The sequence below is a fragment of the Herpailurus yagouaroundi genome, unplaced genomic scaffold (assembly GCF_014898765.1).
Source record: "Herpailurus yagouaroundi ecotype Mexico unplaced genomic scaffold, PumYag 215, whole genome shotgun sequence".
NCBI lineage: Eukaryota > Metazoa > Chordata > Mammalia > Carnivora > Felidae > Herpailurus > Herpailurus yagouaroundi.
In genome coordinates, this window is record NW_024412446.1 from 10,371,275 (window position 1) to 10,394,946 (window position 23,672).

Consider the following 23,672-nt stretch of genomic DNA (forward strand, 5'->3'; position numbering starts at 1 on the left):
AACAAAGAAAGAATTACATCAAACTCATCTTAAGAAACAACCCAGGGGGGCACCTGGGTGGCTCAGTCAGTTAAGCATCTGACTGCTGGTTTCAGCTCAGGTCATGATCTCACAGTCTGTGAGATGGAGCCCAGTGTGGGGCTCTCAGGTTTGTGAGATGGAGCCCTACACTGGGCTCTGCACTGACGGCACGGAGTCTGCTTGGGATTCTATCTTTCCTCTCTCTCTCTGCTTCCCCACACCAGCTCTCTCTCAAAATAAATAAAGAAACTTAAGAAAAGAAAAAAAAAAAAGAAAAAAAAAAAAAGGAGCCATGCGAGAGTAGAGTGAAATGTTTAAAATGTTGAGAGGAGGGGCGCCTGGGTGGCGCAGTCGGTTGAGCGTCCGACTTCAGCCAGGTCACGATCTCGCGGTCCGTGAGTTCGAGCCCCGCGTCAGGCTCTGGGCTGATGGCTCAGAGCCTGGAGCCTGTTTCCGATTCTGTGTCTCCCTCTCTCTCTGCCCCTCCCCCATTCATGCTCTGTCTCTCTCTGTCCCAAAAATAAATAAATGTTGATAAAATGTTGAGAGGAAAAAACCCACCAACCTAGCTAGAATTCTGTACTCTGCAACATTATCCTTCAAAAGTGAAGGTGAAATAAGACTTTCTCAGACAAACAGAAATTGAGGGAATTTATTGCCAGTTCCTTCTCTAGAGAACTTCTCTTTAACATTTGCAAGGCCTTACAAGAAGGATAATTATATCAGTCAGAAACTCAGATCTATATAAAATGAAGAACAAGGGAGAAAAAAAATAAGTGGAAGTTGAAAAAACAAAAAAATCAAAACTTTTAAAATTCTTTTTCTAAAATTTTTTGTTTGTTTATTTATTTATTTATTTATAGCGAGCACACACAAGCAGGGGAGGGGCAGAGACAGGGAGGGAGAATCTCAAGCAGGCTCCACACTGTCTGCATAGAGCCCGAAGTAGGGCTTGATTCCACAAACTATGAGATCATGACTTGAGCCAAAATCAAGAGTTAGACGCTTAACCGACTGAGCCATCCAGATACCCTAAAACTTTTAAAATTCTTAATTAAGCCACAGGTAACAGTTTGTTAAAAATAATACCATGGGCACCTGGGTGGCTTAGTCAATTAAGCATCCAACTCGATTTTGGCTCAGGTCATGATCTCGTGGTTAGTGGGATCCAGCCCCGCACTGGGCTCTGTGCTGACAGTGTGGAGCCTGCTTGGGATTCTCTCTCTCCCTCTCTCTCAAAATAAAGAAATAAACATTTAAAAAAATCACCAACAACATATTTGATTATGTATGCTTATGAATATGCATACGTATAAATGAATGACAACAAAAATAGAAGGGACACAAGGGGAATTTTTACATTTACATCAGCTTTATTGGGATTTAACTTGTATACAGTAACATTTTCCTATTTTATTTTATTTTTTAAATGTTTTTATTTATTTTTGAGAGACAGAGAGGCAAACTGCAAGCAGGGGAGGAGCAGAGAGAGAGGGAGACACAGAATCGGAAGCAGGCTCCAGGCTTTGAGCTGTCAGTACAGAGCCCAGTGTGGGACTCGAACCCATGGACCGGGAGATCATGACCTGAGCTGAAGTCAGCCACCTAACTGACTGAGCCACCTAGGTGCCCCTATTTTATTTTTTTCTTAAGTAGGTTTCATGCCCAGTGCAGAGCCCAATGTGGGGCTTCAACTCATGACCCTGAAAGCAAGACCTGAGCTGAGATCAAGAGTTGGACACTTGACTGAGCCACCCAGGCACCCCCCCCCCTTTTTCCTGTGTGCTAGATTATTTGTTTTTTTTTTTTTAATTTACATCCAAATTAGCATATAGTGCAACAATGATTTCAGGAGTAGATTCCTTAGTGCCCCTTACCCATTTAGCCCATCTCCCCTCCCACACCCCCTCCAGTAAGCCTCTGTTTGTTTTCCATATTTAAGAGTCACTTCTGTTTCATCCCTCTCCCTGTTTTTATATTATTTTTGTTTCCCTTCCCTTATGTTCATCTGTTTTGTCACTTAAAATCCTCATATGAGTGAAGTCATATGATTTTTGTCTTTCTCTGACTAATTTCACTTTGCGTAATACCCTCCAATTCCATCCACGTAGTTGCAAATAGCAAGATTTCATTCTTTTTGATTGCCAAGTAATACTCCATTGTGTGTGTATACACACACACACACACACACACCCCCCACATCTTCTTTATCCATTCATCCATCGATGGACATTTGCGCTCTTTCCATACTCTGGCTATTGTTGATGGTGCTGCTATAAACACTGGGGTGCATATGTCCCTTCAAAACAGCACACCTGTATCCCTTGGATAAATACCTAGTAGTGTAATTGCTGGGTCTAGGATAGTTCTATTATTCATTTTTTGAGGAACCTCCAAACTGTTTTCCAGAGTGGCTGCACCAGCTTGCATTCCCACAGGCACGCCTTTTTTAAAATCTAATTTTAAGTATGTAGTTCAGTGAATTTTGACAAATGCGTATAATACCACCATCACAATCAAGATATAGGACATTTAGGGGCGCCTGGGTGGCTCAGTCAGTTGAGCGTCTGACTTCAGCTCAGGTCTCGATCTCGCGGTTTGTGAGTTCGAGCCCCGTGTCAGGCTCTGTGCTGACAGCTCAGAGCCTGGAGCCTGTTTCAGATTCTGTGTCTCCTTCTCTCTCCACCCCACCCCTGCTTGTGCTCTGTCTCTCTCTGTCTTTCAAAAATGAATAAACATAAAATTTTTTTTAAAAAAGATATAGAACATTTACAGCATCCTAAATAGTTCCCTTGTGCCCCTTTGCAGTCTTTTCCCATCCTACTCCAGCCTCCAGTGACCCCTGGTCATTCTGTCTTAATAATTTTGCCTCTTTAGACTTTGATATAAATGCAGGCACAGAATGTTTTTGTATCCGGGTTTGTATCATAAATACAGTGGCCATTTCATATGGTTCCAACTTAATACATTAAATAATATAAATGAAAATCTTAATGTTTACAGAAGTATGAGAAATACCATTATACTGCTCTAGAAATAGTATGCACTACTATTTTGTTTTCATTATTTGTGGGCTCAACAACAGGTGACTGCCCCTATTTTGTTTAGTCAATCATTTTCCCCTTTGAAAATACAAAGAAATCATTGTTTTACCTAAACCACTTTAAACAAACCTGGGTAAATTTACTTAGAGCACAATCAATTCCATTTGGTGGTTTTAAAATGTTTAGGACAAAAACAATATGCTCCCTTTAAGAAGACAGTATATAAATGGAGAAATCATTAACCAGGAATTAAAAGCCTTTGGTATTTTAGGAACAAGATACAAAAAAAGAAATTAAGAGCAATTAGTGCTCAAATAGTAACAGTATAAAATAGGTGAAGACCTTTCCTTTAAGATTACCATTCCTGAACAGATTAGATCAGAGTCACCAGAAACCAAGAAACAGTCCAGAACAGAGACAAATCAAAGATATTCTAAATTTCCTCAGGAGATGAAGGGAAGCAAATATTTAGATAAGTAAGGCTTGTTATGGTTAAATATGTCATCGGTAGTTAACATACACTTGGCAAAGTACATATTTCTTTTAACCCTTGCTGTAAACTGAATACTAGACTTGTGAATCTAAGATTTAATCTCATCAGTATACTTAACTGTTTCCTGAAACACTTATATTTCTTATAGGACAAAGTTATAGCATGTATTAAAAAAAATTCTGAGCTGACTTCACTTTAAGAAATGCCTACCCATCAGATCCTAGCTACTCTCACAAACATCTTGTGACAACTAATCAAAATGCAAGTAGAAAAAAGATGAACAAAAGGAAGATCTAGCTACCCAGGAGACTTTGAACCCATTATACTATTTTAATGATGCAAGTAACACTGTACTCATTACAACATTTAGTAATTCCTCTGAGATATCAGCTTCAAGAAAAAGTATTCTGAAATAATTTCAAACATACAGAAGAGTTGCAAAATTAGTACAAATGATTCCAGTATACTCTTCACCCAGATTCATCAATCAACATTTCCTCCATTTGCTTGTTCTGTATGTGTGTTTAGTTTTGTTTTCAATATTTGAGTGTTAGCTACAGTCATCATCATGCCCCTTTAACCCTTAATATTTTGGCATGCACATTTTAAAAACAAGGACCTTCTCCTTCATAACTACAGAACAATTATCAAATTGAGAAAATTTAACACTCATACAATACTATTATCTGGAATACAGTCCATTTTCAAATTTCACCAATTATCCCAATAATGTCCTTCATGGCAATTTTCTCCCCTGATGCAAGATCTAAGATCCTGCATTTCATTTACGTGTCAAGTCTCTTTAGTCTCCTTCAATCCGCAACAGTTCCTCGGCCCTTTTTTTGTTTGTTTTTGTAACTTTCATGACCTTCCTATTTCTGAAGAAATGTTTTACAAAACCCCTCCAATTGGTTTGTATGGAGTTTCCTCAGAGTTAGGTTCAAGTTATACACACTGGGCATGAAGAGCACAGGGTGCTGTAGTGTCCTGGGTGCAGCACATCAGAAGGTGATTTACCTGCTTAAGGCGGGGTCCCCAGGCTTCTCTACTATAATGTTACCATTATTTCTTTGTGATTGTTAAGTCATCTGTGGGGAGATACTCTGAAATTGTTAACATCCTGTCCCTCCTCAAATTTTCCATTGTTGATTTTCCATGAATCAATTATTATAATAATGATGACAAAATGGTGATTTTTCTCACTTTATTGTTCCTTCTGCATGTACTAGTTGGGATACTGTGACAAAGAACTTTTCCTCTATCCCCTTTATGTATTTCATTTGCTTATTTTATTTAATAGGTTAAAATCAATTATTATCATTATTTATTTTGAAATCATATTGTCTCAGATTTGGCTTGGGCTACCTCTTGTATGCTTCTGACAGGTCATTTTTTGAACACTTCCTTACTTTTTGATACCATAAAATATTCCAGGCTCTTCTTAAACTTATACTTACCTAGCAGTGGAATCACCCATTTCTCCAAGGCGCCTGGTTCTTTTTATTTATGTTTTTTGTTAAAAACATTTTTTTAATGTTTATTTACTTTTGAGAGAGAGAGAGGGAGAGAGACTGTGTGAGCGAACATGAATGGGGAGGGGCAGAGAGAGAGGGAGACACAGAATCCAAGGCAGGGGCTCCAGGCCCTGAACTGTCAACACACAGCCTGATGCAGGGCTTGAACTCACAAATCATGAGATCACGACCTGAGCTGAAGTCAGATGCTGAACCAACTGAACCACCCAGGCGCCCCTACTGGCTCTTTTTAGTGGGGACTGGTTATTTTAAAACTTTTAAAACACCAAACCTTAAACTAAAGCGTAATACAGAAAAACAGACAGAAGCAGAAGTTTGACATGTAAAGTGGACATGAGCATAGTCTAAAAATTTCCCTAGTTGTGGAACCTAACATTTCGCTGCCTATATTGAATTACCAGAATAAATGCCCCTCGACATGCAGAACAGCCCTAATGTCCACCTGATCTCAAAATTTATCATTTAAACTACTGCACATTACAAATCTACATGACTAAAAATAAACTTTTATCTTCCGTTCTTCTTAAAAAGTAGCTTTAATGATTCACATACATTTTTACAAGTACAAGAAACACTGCAATAAGATTCTCCAAGGTAGTGGGACCAAGGCTTTTCATTCTTTGGTATTCCTTTTTATAACTGCCTGATGTACTAAAAATACATGCTTGTTGATTTTAACAACTCTCTACTTCGACTACTGAAAGTAGCACTAAGCAGTGACTACCTATTATAGGTAGCTATGCTATGAAAGCTGATACAGCTAGCTTGTCACGGCATGAACCACTGGATTCAACCTTTTCTTCCTAAGACCTTAGAGTAGTCACCAATCAATGAGGCTCTGCCCCCTTAAAACTTGAAAGAGAATGTAACTATGCATGTATGCATGATACCTAAACTAAGGTTATGAGAAGCACATAATCTAATTCATTAAAAAAAAGTAGCCTCTTATCTTTCAGGCTGCTTAATTCTCTATCTTCCTACCTTAGCAGGAAGTAAAAAATCAAAATACCAGTACCTACTTCCTGTGGAGCTCAAAACTAAGACATACATTTTAGGTTTTTAACCGAGAAAATCGTCTTCTACCGGAGAACAGGCTGGTATATTATCTGATCCTCAATACATCCCTACATTCTTTATCTGTGTAGTGAGTTGGTACACTGGAGCAAGGGGTACATTTCTTTCTAATGACACCCAAGAAACCCTTTTACTGATCGGCAACCCTATGAAGGGTCCTAATCAAAGATGAAATCAGAGGTCAAAGATAGCCACCCACATTACAGATTCATTAGATGTATCTGTGGAGGTTCAGTAACAAATGAGAAGTGGTATGTTCTTTGTAACACTGAAAAAAAGAATATAGTGCCCAATAATAAGGAATTAGTTAATTGTGGACTGTTGTCAAGCTATTTAAAATTACTGCTATGCACATACCATTAGCCACAAAGAAACACAGGAATGAAAAAAAATCAAGAGCAGAAAACACAATTAGTGGTATTTATGATTATAACCACGGGAATAAAAAAAAGGGGGAACTGGTAGGAAATGCACCCAAAATAAGCTAATAGTTGCATCAAAGTGCTGAGATCAATGTTTTCTCCATTTGCTAATTTTCTGTGTGATTATATTGTTTAAGAGATAAAATCACAAATAATAGGAACATCTAACATTTAGATAGCACTTCAGTCTACATGTATATTCATATGTAATTTCTCTTCATTCTCTGAACAGCTATAGGAGGTATTATCTCCAAAGTTGGGAGTCTTTCAGCTGGAGAATTAACTAAAGGCTCAGGGATAAAATCTACAATTGTACCCTGCAATTATTATTTATAGTACCCCATAACTATACTAGCATCTACTTTAAAAAAAAAAAAAAAGAAGGGGACGGGGAGGGGCTTTTTATTAAAATAACGTAACAAAGTTATTTGTAACATTTTCTTTCAACATAGTGGACCAGCATGTAAATCTACTGAACTCCTAGAACCAGTCGAGTTAAAATGATCCTATTTAATATGAGATCTAAAGTAGCTATTATTATCCCATTTACCAATAAAAAACGAAGTTTACGTTTGGTGATTAAGAATGTGATTAAAGAATCACATTCAAAAGGCACAGGGGTGCCTGGGTGGCTCAAGTGGTTGGGCATCTGACTCCTGATAAGAGCTCAGGTCATGGTCTCACAGTTTCATGGGTTCGGGCACTGCGTCGGACTCTGTGCCGCAGCATGGAGGCTGCTTAAGATTCTCTCCCCCTCTCTCCGCCTATCCCCACCTCACATTCTTTCTCTCTCAAAATAAATAAATAAACTTAAAAAAAAAAAAGGCACAGGTTATTCAATTTGTTGCCCATCACCAAATATACGGACTATGTATACAAACCCAGGAAGTATCCATCATCTGGCAGGGAGTAGGGAACAGAAAGGAAAAAGCATGAAGAGGAAAAGCGGTGAAACCAGTATTAAGTTGGAACTTTGTGAGATACAGATCTCTGACTCCTGAAAAATCATAAAATAATTGCCATAAAAGGAATGAACTACAGACCTAATAAGCAATGAATTACAAGACTGAAATTCAGGTCATAAGGAGTTTGATTAAGTGAAACTGATTATAAATAGATCTGTAAATATATCGACTGATCTATTTAAAAGGTTGGGTGAGTCTCTAAAAAAGACAGTGCTCTTTTTTTTTAATTTTCTTTTTAACATTTCATTTATTTTTGAGAGACAGAGCAAGTGGGAGAGGGGTAGAGAAAGAGGGAAACAGAATCCGAAGGAGGCTCCAGGCTCCGAGTTGTCAGCACAGAGCCCAACGCGGGGCCTAAACTCACGAACCGAGACATCATGGCCTCAGCTAAAGTGGCCACTTAGCCAACTGAGCCACCCAGGCACCCCCAAAAGACAATGGTATTAAGTAAGCTTAAGTCACAGGCACAAAAATGAAAGGTAAGGCTGAAAAGCATTTGCAACTTCATCAACAACAAAAAGGCTGTCTACTTAGAAGTCCAACTGTACGCTAGGACTGCATATGCTGCAGGCTACTAGACTAGAAATCAGGATATCTGGGTCCCAAGTTTCTAATCTGTAAAACTAAGATACTGGATACCTTTACCTCCCAAAGGCATCCCAGCTGCAAAATCCTTTAAGATCCAAAATAAAACACATGCATGCAGGTGCTGCTGTGCATGACTTAGGTGAGGCATGAATCGTAACAGGGAGGTGAGGCATCTTGAGTGCCATCACGGAGATGAGTGCAACAAATTTAACTCCATAATGTTAAAAACCCTGCTGAGTTCCTACACTTTTTCAGGAATAAGAAAAAAATTCTAGATGGGTAAGAAGCAGATGGTAGGGTTAAAATACTTGTTTTTAATCCCTTATTTTTCAGAGCTTCAAAATACAAGTACACCTCATTTTAGCATGCCTCCCTTTACTGCACTTCATAGACAACTGTGTTTTTTTGTTTTTTTGTTTTTTTTTTTACAAATTGAAGTTTGTGGCAATCCTGCATTGAGCAACTCTATTGGCATCATTTTTTCAACCACCAGCGCTCATTTTGTGTCTCTCTGTCACTTTTTGGGAATTCTCCCAATATTTCAAACTTTTTCATTATTACAGTATTTGCCATGATGATCTGTGTTGGTACTACTGTAACTGTTCTGAGGTGCCACGAGTCGCACCCATGTAAGATGGTGAACTTAACCAGTAACTTGTGTGTGCTCTGACTGCTCCACCAACCACTGTTCCCCTGTCTCTTTCCGTCTCCTTCCTATTCCCTGAGATACTACGATATATCGAAATTAGGCTAATTAATAACCCTAACAAGGGTCTCTAAGTGTTCCAGTGAAAGGAGGGTCCACATCTCTCACTGTAAATCAAAAGCTAGAGATGATTAAGCTTAGTGAAGAAAGCCTGTCGAAAGCCAAGACAGGCCAAAAGCTAGGCCTTCTGTGACTGTCAGCCAAGTTGTAAAAACAAGTTCTTGAAGGAAACCAGAAGTGCTACTCAAGTGAACTTAAGTTCACTTGAATTAATAAGAAAGCAAACAGTGTTACTGCTGACAGAGAGAGAGTTTTAGTGGTCGGGACAGAAGATCACACCAGCCGCAACATTCTCCTAAGCCAAAGGCTAATCCAGAACTAATCCAGAATTTCTCTTCAATTCTATGAAGGTTGAGAAAGGTAATGAAGCTGCAGAAGCAAAGCCTGAAGCTAGCAGAGGCTCCTTCACGAGGTTTAAGGAAAGAAGCCATCCCCATAACACACAACTGTAAGGTGAAGCAGCCAAGTGTTGATGCAGAAGCAGCAGCAAGTTATCCTGAAGATCTAGCTAACATAATGAATGAAGGTGGCTACATTAGACAACAGATTTCCATGTAGATGAAACAGCCTTATATTGAAACAAGATATCATCTAGGACTTTCATAGCTAGAGAGCTTTAAAGGACAGGATGATCCTCTTGTCAGGGGCTAATGCAGCTGGTGATTTAAGTTGAAGCCAATGCTCACTGAACATTCAGAAAATCCTACGGCCCTTAAGAATTATGCTAAATTTACCCTGTTTGAGCTCTATAAGTGGACCAAAGCCTGGATGACGGCACAATGTTTATAACATAGTTTACTATTTTAACCCCACTGTTGAGACCTACTGCTCAGAAAAAAAAGATTCCTTTCAAAATCCTGCTGCTCACTGACAATGCACCTCATCATCCAAGAGCTCTGATGAAGACACACAATGAGATAAATGTTTTCATGCCTACTAACATAACATCCATTCTGGAGCCCATGGACCAAGAAGTATTAAGGACTTTCAAATCTTACATTTAAGAAAATACCTTTCATAAGGCTATAGCTGCCACAGACAGTGATTCCTCTCATGGAGCTGGGCAAAGTATATTGAAAACCTTCTGGGGGAGCCTCGGTGGCTCAGTTGGTTAAGGATCTGACTCTTGGTTTCGGCTCAGGTCATGATCTCGCATTTCATGAGTTCAAGCCCTGCATCAGGCTCTGTGCTGACAAGTGCAGAGCATGCTTGGGTTTCTCCCTCTGCTCCTCCCCCACTCATTTGCTTTTGTCTCTCTCAAAATTAATAAACTTAATTTTTTTTTTTCTAAAGAAAGAAAACCTTCTGGAAAGGATTCACCATTCCAGATGCCACTAAGAACATTTGGGATTCACGGGAAGAGGTCGCAATATCAACATTAACAGAAGTTTGGAAAGAAGTTGATTCCATCCTGCATGAATGACTTTAAGGAGTTCCAGACTTCAGTGGAGAAAGTAGCCAAAGTTGTGGTGGAAACAGCAAAAGAACCAGAATTAGAAGTAGAACTTGAAGATGGGACTCAGTTGCTGCAATCTCATAAATGACCCTTGAATGGATGAGGAGATGCTTCTTATGGATGAGTAAAGAAAGTAGTTTCTTGAGATGGAATCTACTTCTGGGGAAGATGCTGTGAAGATTGTTGAAATGACAACAAAGGATTTAGAATATTCCATAAACTTAGTATGTAAGCAGAAGTAGGGTTTGAGAGAACTGACTCCAATTTTAAAAGTCTGCTGTGAGTGGAATGTTTTCAGACAGCATCACATGCTACAGAGAAACTGTTTGAAAGAGTCAGTTGATGCAGCAAACTTCATTGTTCTTATTTAAAGAAATTGACACAGCACCCCAGCTTCAGCCACCAACAGTCAGTGGCCATCAACACTGAGATCGCCCCCACCAGCAGAGACATTACAACTCACTGATGTTGAGGGAAAATGCCCACATAGTCAGCATTTTTTAGCAATCAAGTATTTTTTAATTAAGGTATATACATTTTTAAAATATATAATATAATGCTGCTGAACATCTACTGTAGTATAGCTGTACGTGCATGTAACTTTTATATGTACCAGGAAACCAAACAATTCATTTGACTTGCTTAATATCACGATATTCACTTCACTGCGGTGGTCTAGAACTGAACCCACAGTATATCCAAGGTATATGTGCGTACAGTTTTCAGAGTTGCATAGTGGTTTAAACATTATGTCAACTATAAAAATATGTAGGAGGACATGAACTGGTACTATGTACAAATGAAAAGTCAACATGGAACAATGTGATATTATAAACAAGATTTATGAGCAATACTCTCAAAACATACTGCTTTATTCTCTTTTCAGTAAAAATGAGTTCTTCTCTTCCTAATTATCCCTCTCAATCTGCATGAATCCTAACAGAGTGGACAGGATTGCTGAACCCTATTTTCAAATCAATCATAAATGGGTAGGGGCGCCTGGGTGGCGCAGTCGGTTAAGCGTCCGACTTCAGCCAGGTCACGATCTCGCGGTCCGTGAGTTCGAGCCCCGCGTCGGGCTCTGGGCTGATGGCTCAGAGCCTGGAGCCTGTTTCCGATTCTGTGTCTCCCTCTCTCTCTGCCCCTCCCCCGTTCATGCTCTGTCTCTCTCTGTCGCAAAAATAAATAAACGTTGGAAAAAAAAATTAAAAAAAAAAAATCATAAATGGGTAATGTTTCCCATCTGTGATACCAAGCTCAAAATGGTCAGCTCTCCAGAAGTATGATGAACTCTTGCAATTTATCCTTCTTAGCAAATGTGTACCTTTCATTCAATCGGGGGGCAGCCAGAGCCAGGTATAGGCAGATCTGGAACATATTGATCAATTTCTCTTAGAATGGTGTTCCTATAAAACATATTTTTGTAGTTCACGTGGGACTTCAGTAACAGACCTACTGAAAACAACTTTCCTCATTTTCCTGGTTGGCTCCCATCCCCTCAAAAGCTGACAGATTCTGAAATGGCTACATGGCCCTGTGTACCTCTTTTCATAAGTTTCAGTGCTCTGTTACCTTAAGTTTACTTTACTCATTCAGACTCTTCCCAATGCTCAGTGTAACTTAAGTCACTTTCTTCTTTATACCCTAATCTGTCTTTGAACAAATCAATTTAAAGCAGAAACTTATTAACCTTTGGCTTCAACAAGGTATAAATAAATCCTCTGAGAGGCAGACCACCCAAAAATCCAGTCGCTTTCCACAAATCTATAAACTCACATTTAAAAAATTAGGATATCCATTGGTTTTGGAATTGGCCTTTTACTAAGATAAGCAGCATTAAACACATATAAATCCAAAAGAAGGAGAAAAAAAGTCTTCCTTATTCAGCAATTTCACTCTGGGTTTATACCCCAAAAGAATTAAAAGCAGGGTCTTAAGAGATACTTGCACACCTGTGTTCATACCATCATTATTCACAATAGATAAAAGAGAGAAACAACCCAAGTGCCCATCACCAGATAAATGAATAAACAATGTGGTATAGGGGCGCCTGGGTGGCTCAGTCGGTTAAGCGGCCGACTTCGGCTCAGGTCATGATCTCACAGTCCGTGGGTTCGAGCCCCGCGTCGGGCTCTGTGCTGACAGCTCAGAGCCTGGAGCCTGTTTCGGATTCTGTGTCTCCCTCTCTCTGACCCTCCCCGTTCATGTTCTGTCTCTCTCTGTCTCAAAAATAAATAAACGTTTAAAAAAAAAAAACAAAAAAAAACAATGTGGTATATACTATACAATGGAATATCAATATTATTCAGCCTTAAAAAGGAAGGAAATTGTGACACATACTATAACATGGATGAACATTGAGGACATTATGCTAAGTGAAAGAAGCCAGTCACAAAAGGACAAATACTATACAAAGTCCCTACAATAGTCAAATTCATAGAGACAAAGAATGCTTTTTGCCAGAGACGGGTGAAAGGCGGGGAAAGAGGGATTGTTGTTTAGTTTAATGGGTAGGGAGTTTCAGTTTTACAAGAAAGAGTTCTGGAGATTAGCTGCATTACAATATAAATGTACTTAACCCTACTAAACTATACACTTTATTTTTTTTAATGTTTATTTTTGAGAGAGAGAGACAGAGCGCAAGTGATGGAGGGGCAGAGAGAGGGGGAAGACAAAAATCCAAAGCAGGTTCCAGAACAGAGCCTGATGTGGAGCTCAAACCCATGAGTTGAGATCATGACATTAGCCAAGTCGGACACTCAATCCACTGAGCCACCCAGGTACCCCTAAACTATATACTTTAAAATGTATAGTTTTATGTTAAAATGTAAGTTTTGGGGGTGTCTGGGTGGCTCAGTCAGTTGAGCATCTGAATCTTGATTTCAGCTCAGGTCATGATTACAGGGTGGTGGGACTGAGCCCCACATTGGGCTCCACGCTGAGCGTGGAATCTACTAAGATTCTTTTCCTCCCTCTGCACCTCCCCCACTTGCACAAGCTCTCTTTTGCTCTAAAACACACACACACACACACACACACACACAAACCAAAACCTATACCTATAAATTGTATGTCATACATATTTTATCACAATTTAAAAAATCATCTCTACATCCCAAAGCTAAATGCTAGGGTTAAAAGACCTTTTACTTTTGAACTACCACATTATCCATCATTTCAACAACACTTGGCAGAGTGAGAAGTCAAGCGAGACAAATAGCACTTTTCGAGTACCTTATGTTGCTTAATGACAGGCGTGTTGTCTGAAATAATTAGCTTTTAAAAAGGAACAGCTTTAACTCTCCTCTGGAACTGGTTAGTGATCTCAGTTTCCCTTCATTAAGTTCTTGACAGCTCAATGTCCTCACATCTGTCATTGTTTGGGAGACTGATTCCAAGAACATAAATTGCTTCAAGGACTAGGCAACAAATTTATTCTGGTTCATGGGACAGATCTGAACCCATCTGTTTTCTAATCAAAAGCCATATTTGAATCAGTTTTGTTCCACCACAGTATCGTACCAATGGGAGCAATACAATCATACGATATTTTCCTTTCTATCCATGTAGTGCAGATGATTACAAGAAACACAAATCAATTAAGGCCACGAGAGCATCCTCAGAAACAGGGTCTTTGCAGATTGTAGGATCTGCAACCATTTCCATTTTTATCTATTTATTCTTCAGGCTACTGTGATTACATTTCCTCTAAGTGAGGTTGTTTCTTTCAGAATTACATAGGGAAAAAATAGTCCCATGTTGTAATAACTAACTTACCTTAATCTTTTTTTTAAGCTGTAAACTGTCATGGATGATCCTTTTAACAAACTCTAATTCACCTCCTTCTGCCATGATTTCTGTGATACCTCCTGTATTTACAGAACTAGGTGGAGGTCTCCGAGGATTTCGAGAGTTTACTCCCTGCACAAGAACAACAACAACAACAACTAGTGAAAAATTTTTACACCATAAGACTAACTCTTTGACTGTAATCTAGTTCTAAATAAGAATGCTTAGATGTAATTTTAGTTTCCAAATCATCACGGTAGATCTAGGATTTAAAAATCATATAGTAATTGTAATATTACATCTTAAACAACTGCATTCACACTAATATTCTTCCCCAAGGTCTTTTACCTTCCATCTTTGTGATTAAACGAACAAAAATTTTACCTTTCTTACATAGCCTAATCTGTCACTTTTTATGTTTTGTCTTGGTACCATGCACAGAAAATATTCCACCCAAAGATTATATAAATATTTACTATGTTTTCTTCTAGTACTCTTTGGGTTTCATTTTTTAAATTTAAAATTTAAATTTATATTTAAATTTAATATTTAAATTTAAATATTTAATCCACTCGTACCACAAACCAAATTGAAAAATTAACTCAAACAGATCAAAGATCTAAATATAAAAGGTGTAATTATAAAACTCTTTGAAGAAAACATAGGAGTATATCTTCATGGCCTTGGCCTACACAATGGTTTCTTAGAGAAAGTGGACTCCTCAAAATTAAACTTCTGAGCTGCAAAGGATTCCAACAAGAAAGTGAAAAGACATCCCACAAAATAGGAGAAAATGTCTGCAAACAATAAATCTAATAAGGGACTTGTGATTAGAATACATAAAAAATTCTTACAATAATAATTTAAAAAAATAATCCAATTTTTAAATGGGTAAAGGATCTGAATTGGCATTTCTCCCAAGAAGATATACAAGTTATCAATAAACATGTGAAAAGATGTTCAACATAATTAGCCACCGGGAAAATAAACATCAAAAAAAAAAAAGATGGGATATCACTTTATACCACTTCGTACCCACTCTGATGGCTATAATCAAGAGGACATATGACAAAAGTGTTGACAAGGACGTGGAGAAACTGGAAATTGGAAGCCTCACACACTGGAGCTGGTGGAATGTAAAATGGTGCAGCCACTTTGGAAAACAAGTCTGGCAGTTCCTCAAACAACTAAACACAGTGATCATATGACCCAGTAATTCCACTCCTACACAAACATTTGTACATGCATGCTCACAGTAGCATTATTCGTAACAACCAAAAAGCAGAGACAACCCAAATGTCCATCAATAGATAAGGAAAATATGGTATTTCCATACAATGAAATATTATTTGGTAATAAAAAGAAATTAAGTACTGACACATGCCACAATATGGATGAAACTTGAAAATATATTATGCTTAGTGAAAAGAATCAGTCACATATTATATGATTCCATTTACATGAAATGTCCAAAGCAGGCAAATCCATAAAAACAGGAAGTCCACTGGTGGTTACCTAGGACTGTAGGAGCTGTGGGAAACTGACAGTAACTAATGGAGAGGGGTTTTTCTTAGTGGCAGAGGGAGGAGTTGGGGAGTGAGGAAAATGTTCTAAAATTGACTGCAGTGATAGCTGCAAAACTCTGTGAATATACTAAGAATAATTAAATTCTACCCTTTAAGTGAGTGAATTGTATGGCATGTGAATTATATCAATAAAACTGTTATAAAAGGAAATTTAGTTGTAGTGCTAGTCATACTCTATTTCTTCATCTGGATGCTGGTTCCATAGGAGTGTTCACTTTGGAAAATCCAATTTACACTTACGGCATGCATACTTGTATATGTTATGTATATATATAATACGTATATAAACATATATACGTTCATATATACATAAATATACTGATTTCTCAGATATGTAAGCCAATAAACTTCCTTTATTAAGTCAATCTGAATTGACTCTTCAGGTGCTTGATACCAGAAGCATCCTGATACAGCCTCCAAAATAAAAGTTGTTCTTTGCTCTTATCTTTGCAAACATCAACAACTTAGATAAATTTTCAATTGTTTTAAAGCAGGAGATATTTTACCTTGGCTTCCAACTGATTTGCAAAAAAGGGTGGGTTGCACATGCAAAAATCATAGATTATCTCAGATTCTTCTTTAAGAGCATCCATCAGGAGTGTCTTCTGTGGTACTTTTACCACTAGGAGAAAATATAGAACTGTTAACTACTCTTAATGCACTGGCAGTTTTCAAATATGACCACAGATTCTATGACACTAGTTCCTTTAAGAGGTGGAGTTTAATATCCCTCTCCTTGAGTATAGGCTGCACCCAGTGACTCACTTTTATTGAATAAAATGAATGTGATGAAGTGATAAGGTGTCACTCCTGAGGCTATGTCTTAAAAGAAAAATTGCCCTTTTTCTTGCCCTATTTCTTGAATTACCTGCACTAAGAGAAGCCAGCTGATATGCCATAAGGATAGTCAACTGGCCTAGAGGAAAGATCCACATGAACGAACCAAGGCTTCCTATCAATAGCCATGTAAGCGAATGGCTTTTGGAAGCAAATCTCTACTCCCAGTGAATCCTTCAGATGACTACAACCTCATTAAAGACTGAAACAGAACCACCTAACTAGGCCATGCCCAAATTTTCGGCCCGTACGAACCATGACATAAATATTTACTGTTTTAAAGTTGCTAGATTTTGGAGTAATGTGTACTACAGGAATGGGTAAATGAAGAACACATTATTAGTATCTCCCCTTAGAATAATATGTTTAACACTAGTGAGAAAAGTCTAGTTCTTCCAGGAAGTGACATAAATTCTCTTTAATTAAAAAAAGAAAAAAATGGGGCGCCTGGGTGGCGCAGTCGGTTAAGCGTCCGACTTCAGCCAGGTCACGATCTCGCAGTCTGGGAGTTCGAGCCCCGCGTCAGGCTCTGGGCTGATGGCTCGGAGCCTGGAGCCTGTTTCCGATTCTGTGTCTCCCTCTCTCTCTGCCCCTCCACTGTTCATGCTCTGTCTCTCTCTGTCCCAAAAATAAATAAACGTTGAAAAAAAAAATTAAAAAAAAAAAAAAAAAAAGAAAAAATGAACAGCTCTTTAAATATATAGTAAGCACAAATATTAAAAAGTAACTGGTCACTAAGGGGACTTGATTATGGGTAGCACAGTTCTATATTCTGAAATTAAAAAATGATATACTTTAATCAACAGCAGCGTTTCTCTTCTAAAATCCTGGTGATTAGGTCACTTCATATATAGTTGATACCCAACATTCATGGTAGTTATGGTCTATAAAGTCAACGTGAATACTGAATTGGAACAAATGGCTCCTGAGAGAAATATCTAGGGTTAGGTAACTGTGAACAAGCCTCTGGTCAAACAGTCTCATCAACTACTCAACATACAATGTTGTTTCGTGTTTCTGTTTAAAAACACCTTATTTAATATATACTGCTGATTCATTAACACTGAAATCATGCCCGCAACACTAGAACTCATGTCTGATGAGACTTAATCTAATACACGTATTTCCTGAAAGGTGCATCACAGTCTTCTTGTATTTAAATAACAACTAGATTGCATTTAACACTATGTTTAAACAGCAAAGTCGCCAAGAAAAAAAACACAATAATGCCAAAAATGTGGCACTACATAGACTATGAAAAGGACACCTGTTTACAGCAGAGAGCTGAAACAAGAAGACAGATCAGCACCCTGTACAACTTCTGCTGGAAACATGTATGTTGGGTGACTCAAAATTTTTGCCACTCTGCACAGATCTGTGAATGACCATAAAAAGTACCAGAGGTATTGATCTGGGGGTTAAATATAACGCCAAGTATGCAAATTTAGCAAACAGGCAAATTCACAAATATAAAATCCACAAAATTATGAGGATCAACTGTATTTACCATATTTCCTTCTGCATTAATACTGATAACAAAGCTGTAAACTCCATTACAATGTACTGTACCATATTTTTAAGAATTACTGAAGTCTATATATTAAAAAATATTTTTTTTTACCATTTATTAATATTCAAGAGAGAAAGAGAGCATGAGCAGGGGTAGGGGCAGAGAGAGAGAGAGACAGACAGCAAGACAGACACTGAAACAGGCTCCAGGATCCGAGCTGTCAGCACAGAGCCCGATGTAGGTCTCGAACTCACAAACTGAGCTGAAGTCGGACACTTAACTAACTGAGCCACCCAGGCACCCCAAAGTCTGTATGTTAAAGCAAAAAATTAGATGTATTAAATTATAAAGACAGGCTAACACAAGTGCTTGAAAGAGGTATTTATTCTGTAGAGCTAACCTTTTATAAGATCAGATAAATTATTCTGTTCCACGTTTTTCTTTGCATAGTTGAAGCACATATCATCCACTTCCGTTGCAAGGAAATACCAGCCATTTAAGGTTGTTCCAAGTAAAGGGTAAATGCAGGATGCCCCTGTACCTAGTATAATGAAAATTCAAAACACATTGCACACACCAGAGACAGAGGTGAGAACAACAAGCCAAACACCATTCTTCCCCTTCTTAGAATTCTTATAACCTTAACAGTGTAAATCCCAAGCTGGTACCTAACTGTACACAAACTGTAGCTGCTGGGGTCTTTAGTCATTTCAGGTGTCAGTCTTACCTCATAATTGGATTCAAATTTCCTAGAGGACAGAAACCTTGCTCTTTTGTGTGTTGTATGTAATGAAGTGCACACAACTGGCTGGTGATCAAGGACTACAAAACTTATAAACTAAAAATGGTCAAAATAAGTCATTTACTTTATACAATTTTTCATTTTAAATCTCACACAAAACTTGATTTTCTTAAAATCAATGCTTAAAAGAAATCAATGTACATCCCACTCCCCAAAAGCAGAAAAAAAAAAATACACAGGGTATTCTTATGATTATTTAAATGACCAATGCTCAAATATCTGTAAGCTGTTACTTGAAGGAAATCAGAAGTTAAAAACAAACAAACAACAACAACAAAAAACTAGATCTCTTAGATGCGATGACATGGAAAGACATTTGATCTAGATGTAAAACACCAATCACTGCCTTCCCCTACTACAGTTTCAAGGGAGATATTCAAAGGCAAATGTTCCAGGCAAAGACAACTAGGGTTTGGTCCTCAACTTGTATGTAGATCCCCTAACCATGAACTGAACTATGTATATACTAACCACAAATACTGTTTTATGACCACTGACTAATCTTGGCCAGTAAGATCCAAAAGCACATGTTCAAGAGAAGAAAAGCCAGTGTTTATCTTGAAGGCCTATAGCAGTCAGCCTCTACCAGGCCACTCCAGGCCTGCTTTCCTCGGACTACATCTAGGTGCCAGTCTAGTCTTCTAAGGATGTGGCCAGAAGAGATGGGGCTAGGGATACCTCTCACCCAGAGGCAACCCAGGGTCTCTTACTGCTTCCTCATTAAGTATTCTAACAGACTGATAAAAGACACGACCATAACTAACAGCCCTTTGACAGTCACCATGATTGCTATACTTTCTATCATGTTTACCTAACAGCATCCTGGCCCTGGTGCTACTGGGCAAACACCCCCTTGGGAATGTATGAGGTAGCAAAGGAAGGGGTGGTGAAGGGAACTCATGCTCCTCTCAGAGGCCACAATTACTGAGTCCCTGCTAGCCATTCTGGTAAGTCAGAATCATTCACAGTAAGGAAATTTAAGAAGCTCCGTAGGAAAAAATATCTGGACCAGATACCAGGCCCTTGATTCTCACACAACAGCCTCTCTCTTCACACTTCAATTCATTCAAAAGCGAAGAGCAAAAAGAAGAAAGTACACTTTCCTTCAGCTACCTCCAGGATAATAAACACAGGTAAAGACCTGTTTTTTGCACCCCCCCCCCCGAAAAAAAAAATTAAGTTGCTCAATTCTTAAGACTAAAAAACTTGAATTCTAACATCCTAGTCTCCTCAGAAAGCTGAATGACATTTTTAATGGATAATAACACTTGTAATTATAAATAAAAATGGAAAGTGTATAATCATAAAATTAGAGCAAACTGATGGAGTCTGGGGGAAGAATTTATATAAAACCCTAATTAGAATGAATGTGATTTCAGCTAGAGCGCCCCTTGTGAAGAGCTAAAATCCATTAACCTCCTATATCCCCAAATGTTATTTTAGACAGTTTGGGGCATAATTAAAATAAATTAGTACCAAGTAGGCTCTTGAGTTTTCTATAACCCATCAACCAATCTTCTGCCATGAACATAAAAGGGCAGAGCATTAGCTAAACCCCTCATTTTTACATACTGCTTAGCTCATATGGGATGTTCAGAATTTTGAATGTTGAAAGAATGATGTATTTATCTATGAACATCCAACGAATTATTATCAGACACCTACTAGAAAGCTAGAAACTTTGTTAGGCCTTGGGAGAGTATAGTAAGCAAAAAAAGTTAACAGGTTCTGCACTTTGCAATCTAGTGACCAAGAAAGACATTATTCAGACAAGTCAAAGTGTGTTAAAAATTACAACAAATACCCTGAAGGAAGAAACATGGTTTTCTAAAGCTTATAATCAAGGAACTTGTCTCATGCTAGAAGGTCAGAGAAGGCTTTCTTGAGAAAATAAGGCTTGAGTTGACAACTACAGTATATATGAGATTCTAACAAGGTGACGATGGGGAAGTTCCAGGTAGAGGGAACAACGTGTACATTCACGGTGCCTTATTAGAAGGACTAAAGACCAAAACTGTAGAAAATAAGGAAGAAAACCACACTGGATGAGACTTAGAGAGGCCCAGAGAAGAGGGCAGGGAACAGACAATGGATGTTTCAACAGCCTAAGTCAGGATATTGGGTGTTTATCACAGAAGCAATAAGAAGCCATTAAAGCCATAAAGATGTGACCAAGTATGTATGGATTTATACATACTTTCTGGAGAATGAAATGGAGAGGCAACAGAGTAGATGAGAAGAATAGTTAAAAAGTAATCTGTAGACCAGGGGACAGAACAGTGACTTGGACTGAGATGGCTGCAGCGGAAATGGAGAAAGTAGATAATTGAAGAAATATTTAAGAAACAAAACCAACAGGAAATGATAGACATTCTCGGTGAGAATGGAGAGACCTATCAAAGAATATCAAGGATGAAAGTGGATTGTGATCAGGAGACTACAGATGCTGGCGAGGATGTGGAGAAACGGGAACCCTCTTGCACTGTTGGTGGGAATGCAAATTGGTGCAGCCACTCTGGAAAACAGTGTGGAGGTTCCTCAAAAAATTAAAAACAGACCTACCCTATGACCCAGCAGTAGCACTGCTAGGAATTTACCCAAGGGATACAGGAGTACTGATGCATAGGGGCACTTGTACCCCAATGTTCATAGCAGCACTCTCAACAATAGCCAAATTATGAAAGAACCTAAATGTCCATCAACTGATGAATGGATAAAGAAATTGTGGTTTATATACACAATGGAGTACTACGTGGCAATGAGAAAGAATGAAATATGGCCCTTTGTAGCAACGTGGATGGAACTGGAGAGTGTTATGCTAAGTGAAATAAGCCATACAGAGAAAGACAGATACCATATGTTTTCACTCTTATGTGGATCCTGAGAAACTTAACAGAAACCCATGGGGGAGGGGAAGGAAAAAACAAAAAAAGAGGTTACAGTGGGAGAGAGCCAAAGCATAAGAGACTCTTAAAAACTGAGAACAAACTGAGGGTTGATGGCGGGGTGGGAGGGAGGGAAGGGTGGGTGATGGGTATTGAGGAAGGCATCTTTTGGGGTGAGCACTGGGTGTTGTATGGAAACCAATTTGACAATAAATTAAAAAAAAAAAAAAAAAAGAAAGTGGATTGTGGTGGATCCACTGAAAATAAGGAATGAAGAAAAAGGACCAAGATGAGCAAGAAAAGACAATGAGTCTGGTCTTGGACATGGCAAAGTCTGAGATGTTCTTGAGAAATCTGTATTGCCGACATAAGAGACTACAGCTCAAGATAATCCAAGTTGGCAGAATATATAGATTTGTGGGTTATTTGATTGGAGGTGGGAAACAGTCACAGATGTGGGTGAAATTGCCCAGAAGTAGGATGCTCAATAGGAAAAGGGCTAAAGATTGAGTTCTAAGGATTCTCAACATCTAATGGCCACACAGAGGAAAGCAAGCCTAAAAGGGGAGAAGAGTGACTAGAAGGGAAAGAGGAAAACCAGAGGAAGCCCATGGAGGAACATGCATAAAGGAGAATGGAGGAGTCAATAAATGACCTAAAAAGGTCATGTATGAGGAGGACTGAAAATGTTTGCTGAAAATGCATACAAAAGTCAAAGTTAAAAAAAAAAAAGTCAAAGTTAAACACCTACTACTATCTAGAAAGTATGTTTCCTATTAACTATAGTTTGAAATAGGGCCATAGAGCTTTGCTCCCATAAAGGACTAGTAAAGGCCAAAGGATTAAAATTTATTCTTTATTTTTCTGGGGGTGTCTGGGTGGCTCAGTCAGTTAAGTGTTTGACTTTGGCTCAGATCATGATCTCACTGCTCAAACCCCACATCAAGCTCTGTGATGACAGCTTGGAGCCTGTAGCCTGCTTCAGATTCCATCTCCCTCTCCCTCTCTCAAATATAAAGTAAAACATTAAAACAATTTTTTTTCCTTTACTTTTTATCTGGGGAGGGGAGGGGCAGAGGGAGGAGAGAGAGAGAATCTTAAGCAGGCTCCACTCCCAGCAGCGAGCAGAGAGCCTGATGCAGGGCTCGACCTCACAACAAAGAGATCTTGACCTGAGCTAAAATCAAAAGGACGCTTAACCAACAAAGCCATCCAGGCGCTATGAATTAAATAATTTTCTTAACCCTATCAAATTAAAACATTGGCTATGATATGGCACCTGGGTAGCTCAGCCATTAAGCATCTGACTTTGGCTCAGGTCATGATCTCACAGTTCCCCAGTTTGAGTTCCACAACAGGTGAGCACAAGCCCCACTTCGGGGTAAACCACAAGCCCCTCCCTGTTTGTTTGTTTCTTTCTCTCTCTCTCTCTCTGCCCCTTGCTCACTGGTGCCCCCCCCCCATAAAATAAAACACTGGCTATGATAAACATACAATACACTTATAATTGCAAAACATACCCTGGCTTTATTTCCTTCTGTATTTCCACTTAATCTCCCAAATGAACAGATAGTCCTTTCCACTGTTACAAGTTTACAACTAAGAGAACATCTTAATTTAAATCGATGACTTTTTCCCTCTCTTTGATTTTGGATTAAATGTCCTCTATTAATAAAGAGATTCCTGGGGCACCTGGGTGGCTCAGTTCGGTTAAGCCTCCGCCTTTGGCTCAGGTCATGATCTCACGGTTTGTGGGTTCCAGCCCCGCATCGGGCTCTCTGCTGACAGCTCAGAGCCTGAAGCCTGCTTCAGATTCTGTGTCTCCCTCTCTCTCTGCCCCTTCACCGCTCTTGCACTCTCTCTCTCTCTCTCAGAAATAAATAAAATATTAAAAAAAAA

The 23,672-nt window shown here is 38.7% G+C and overlaps 1 protein-coding gene and 1 long non-coding RNA gene across 4 annotated transcripts in view; one reads left to right on the forward strand and one right to left on the reverse strand.

The window, feature by feature from the left end:
• METTL16 (methyltransferase 16, RNA N6-adenosine) overlaps positions 1-18,599 on the reverse strand; it is a 35,070-nt gene extending 16,471 nt beyond the window's left edge. For all 3 annotated transcript variants that reach the window (XR_005784724.1, XR_005784725.1, XM_040455535.1), the window contains exons 1-3: positions 18,487-18,599; positions 16,246-16,361; positions 14,142-14,285 (exon numbers count right to left, since the gene is read on the reverse strand). Coding sequence is in view for 1 of the 3 variants with exons in the window: in XM_040455535.1 (XP_040311469.1) it covers positions 14,142-14,173 (32 nt within the window). In the remaining 2 variants the exon portion in view is untranslated. The remainder of the gene's footprint in view (positions 1-14,141; positions 14,286-16,245; positions 16,362-18,486) is intronic.
• LOC121017337 (uncharacterized) overlaps positions 18,519-23,672 on the forward strand; it is a 12,939-nt gene continuing 7,785 nt past the window's right edge. Inside the window, exons 1-2 of the long non-coding RNA XR_005784726.1 lie at positions 18,519-18,630; positions 20,669-20,671. This is a non-coding gene — a long non-coding RNA (uncharacterized LOC121017337). The remainder of the gene's footprint in view (positions 18,631-20,668; positions 20,672-23,672) is intronic.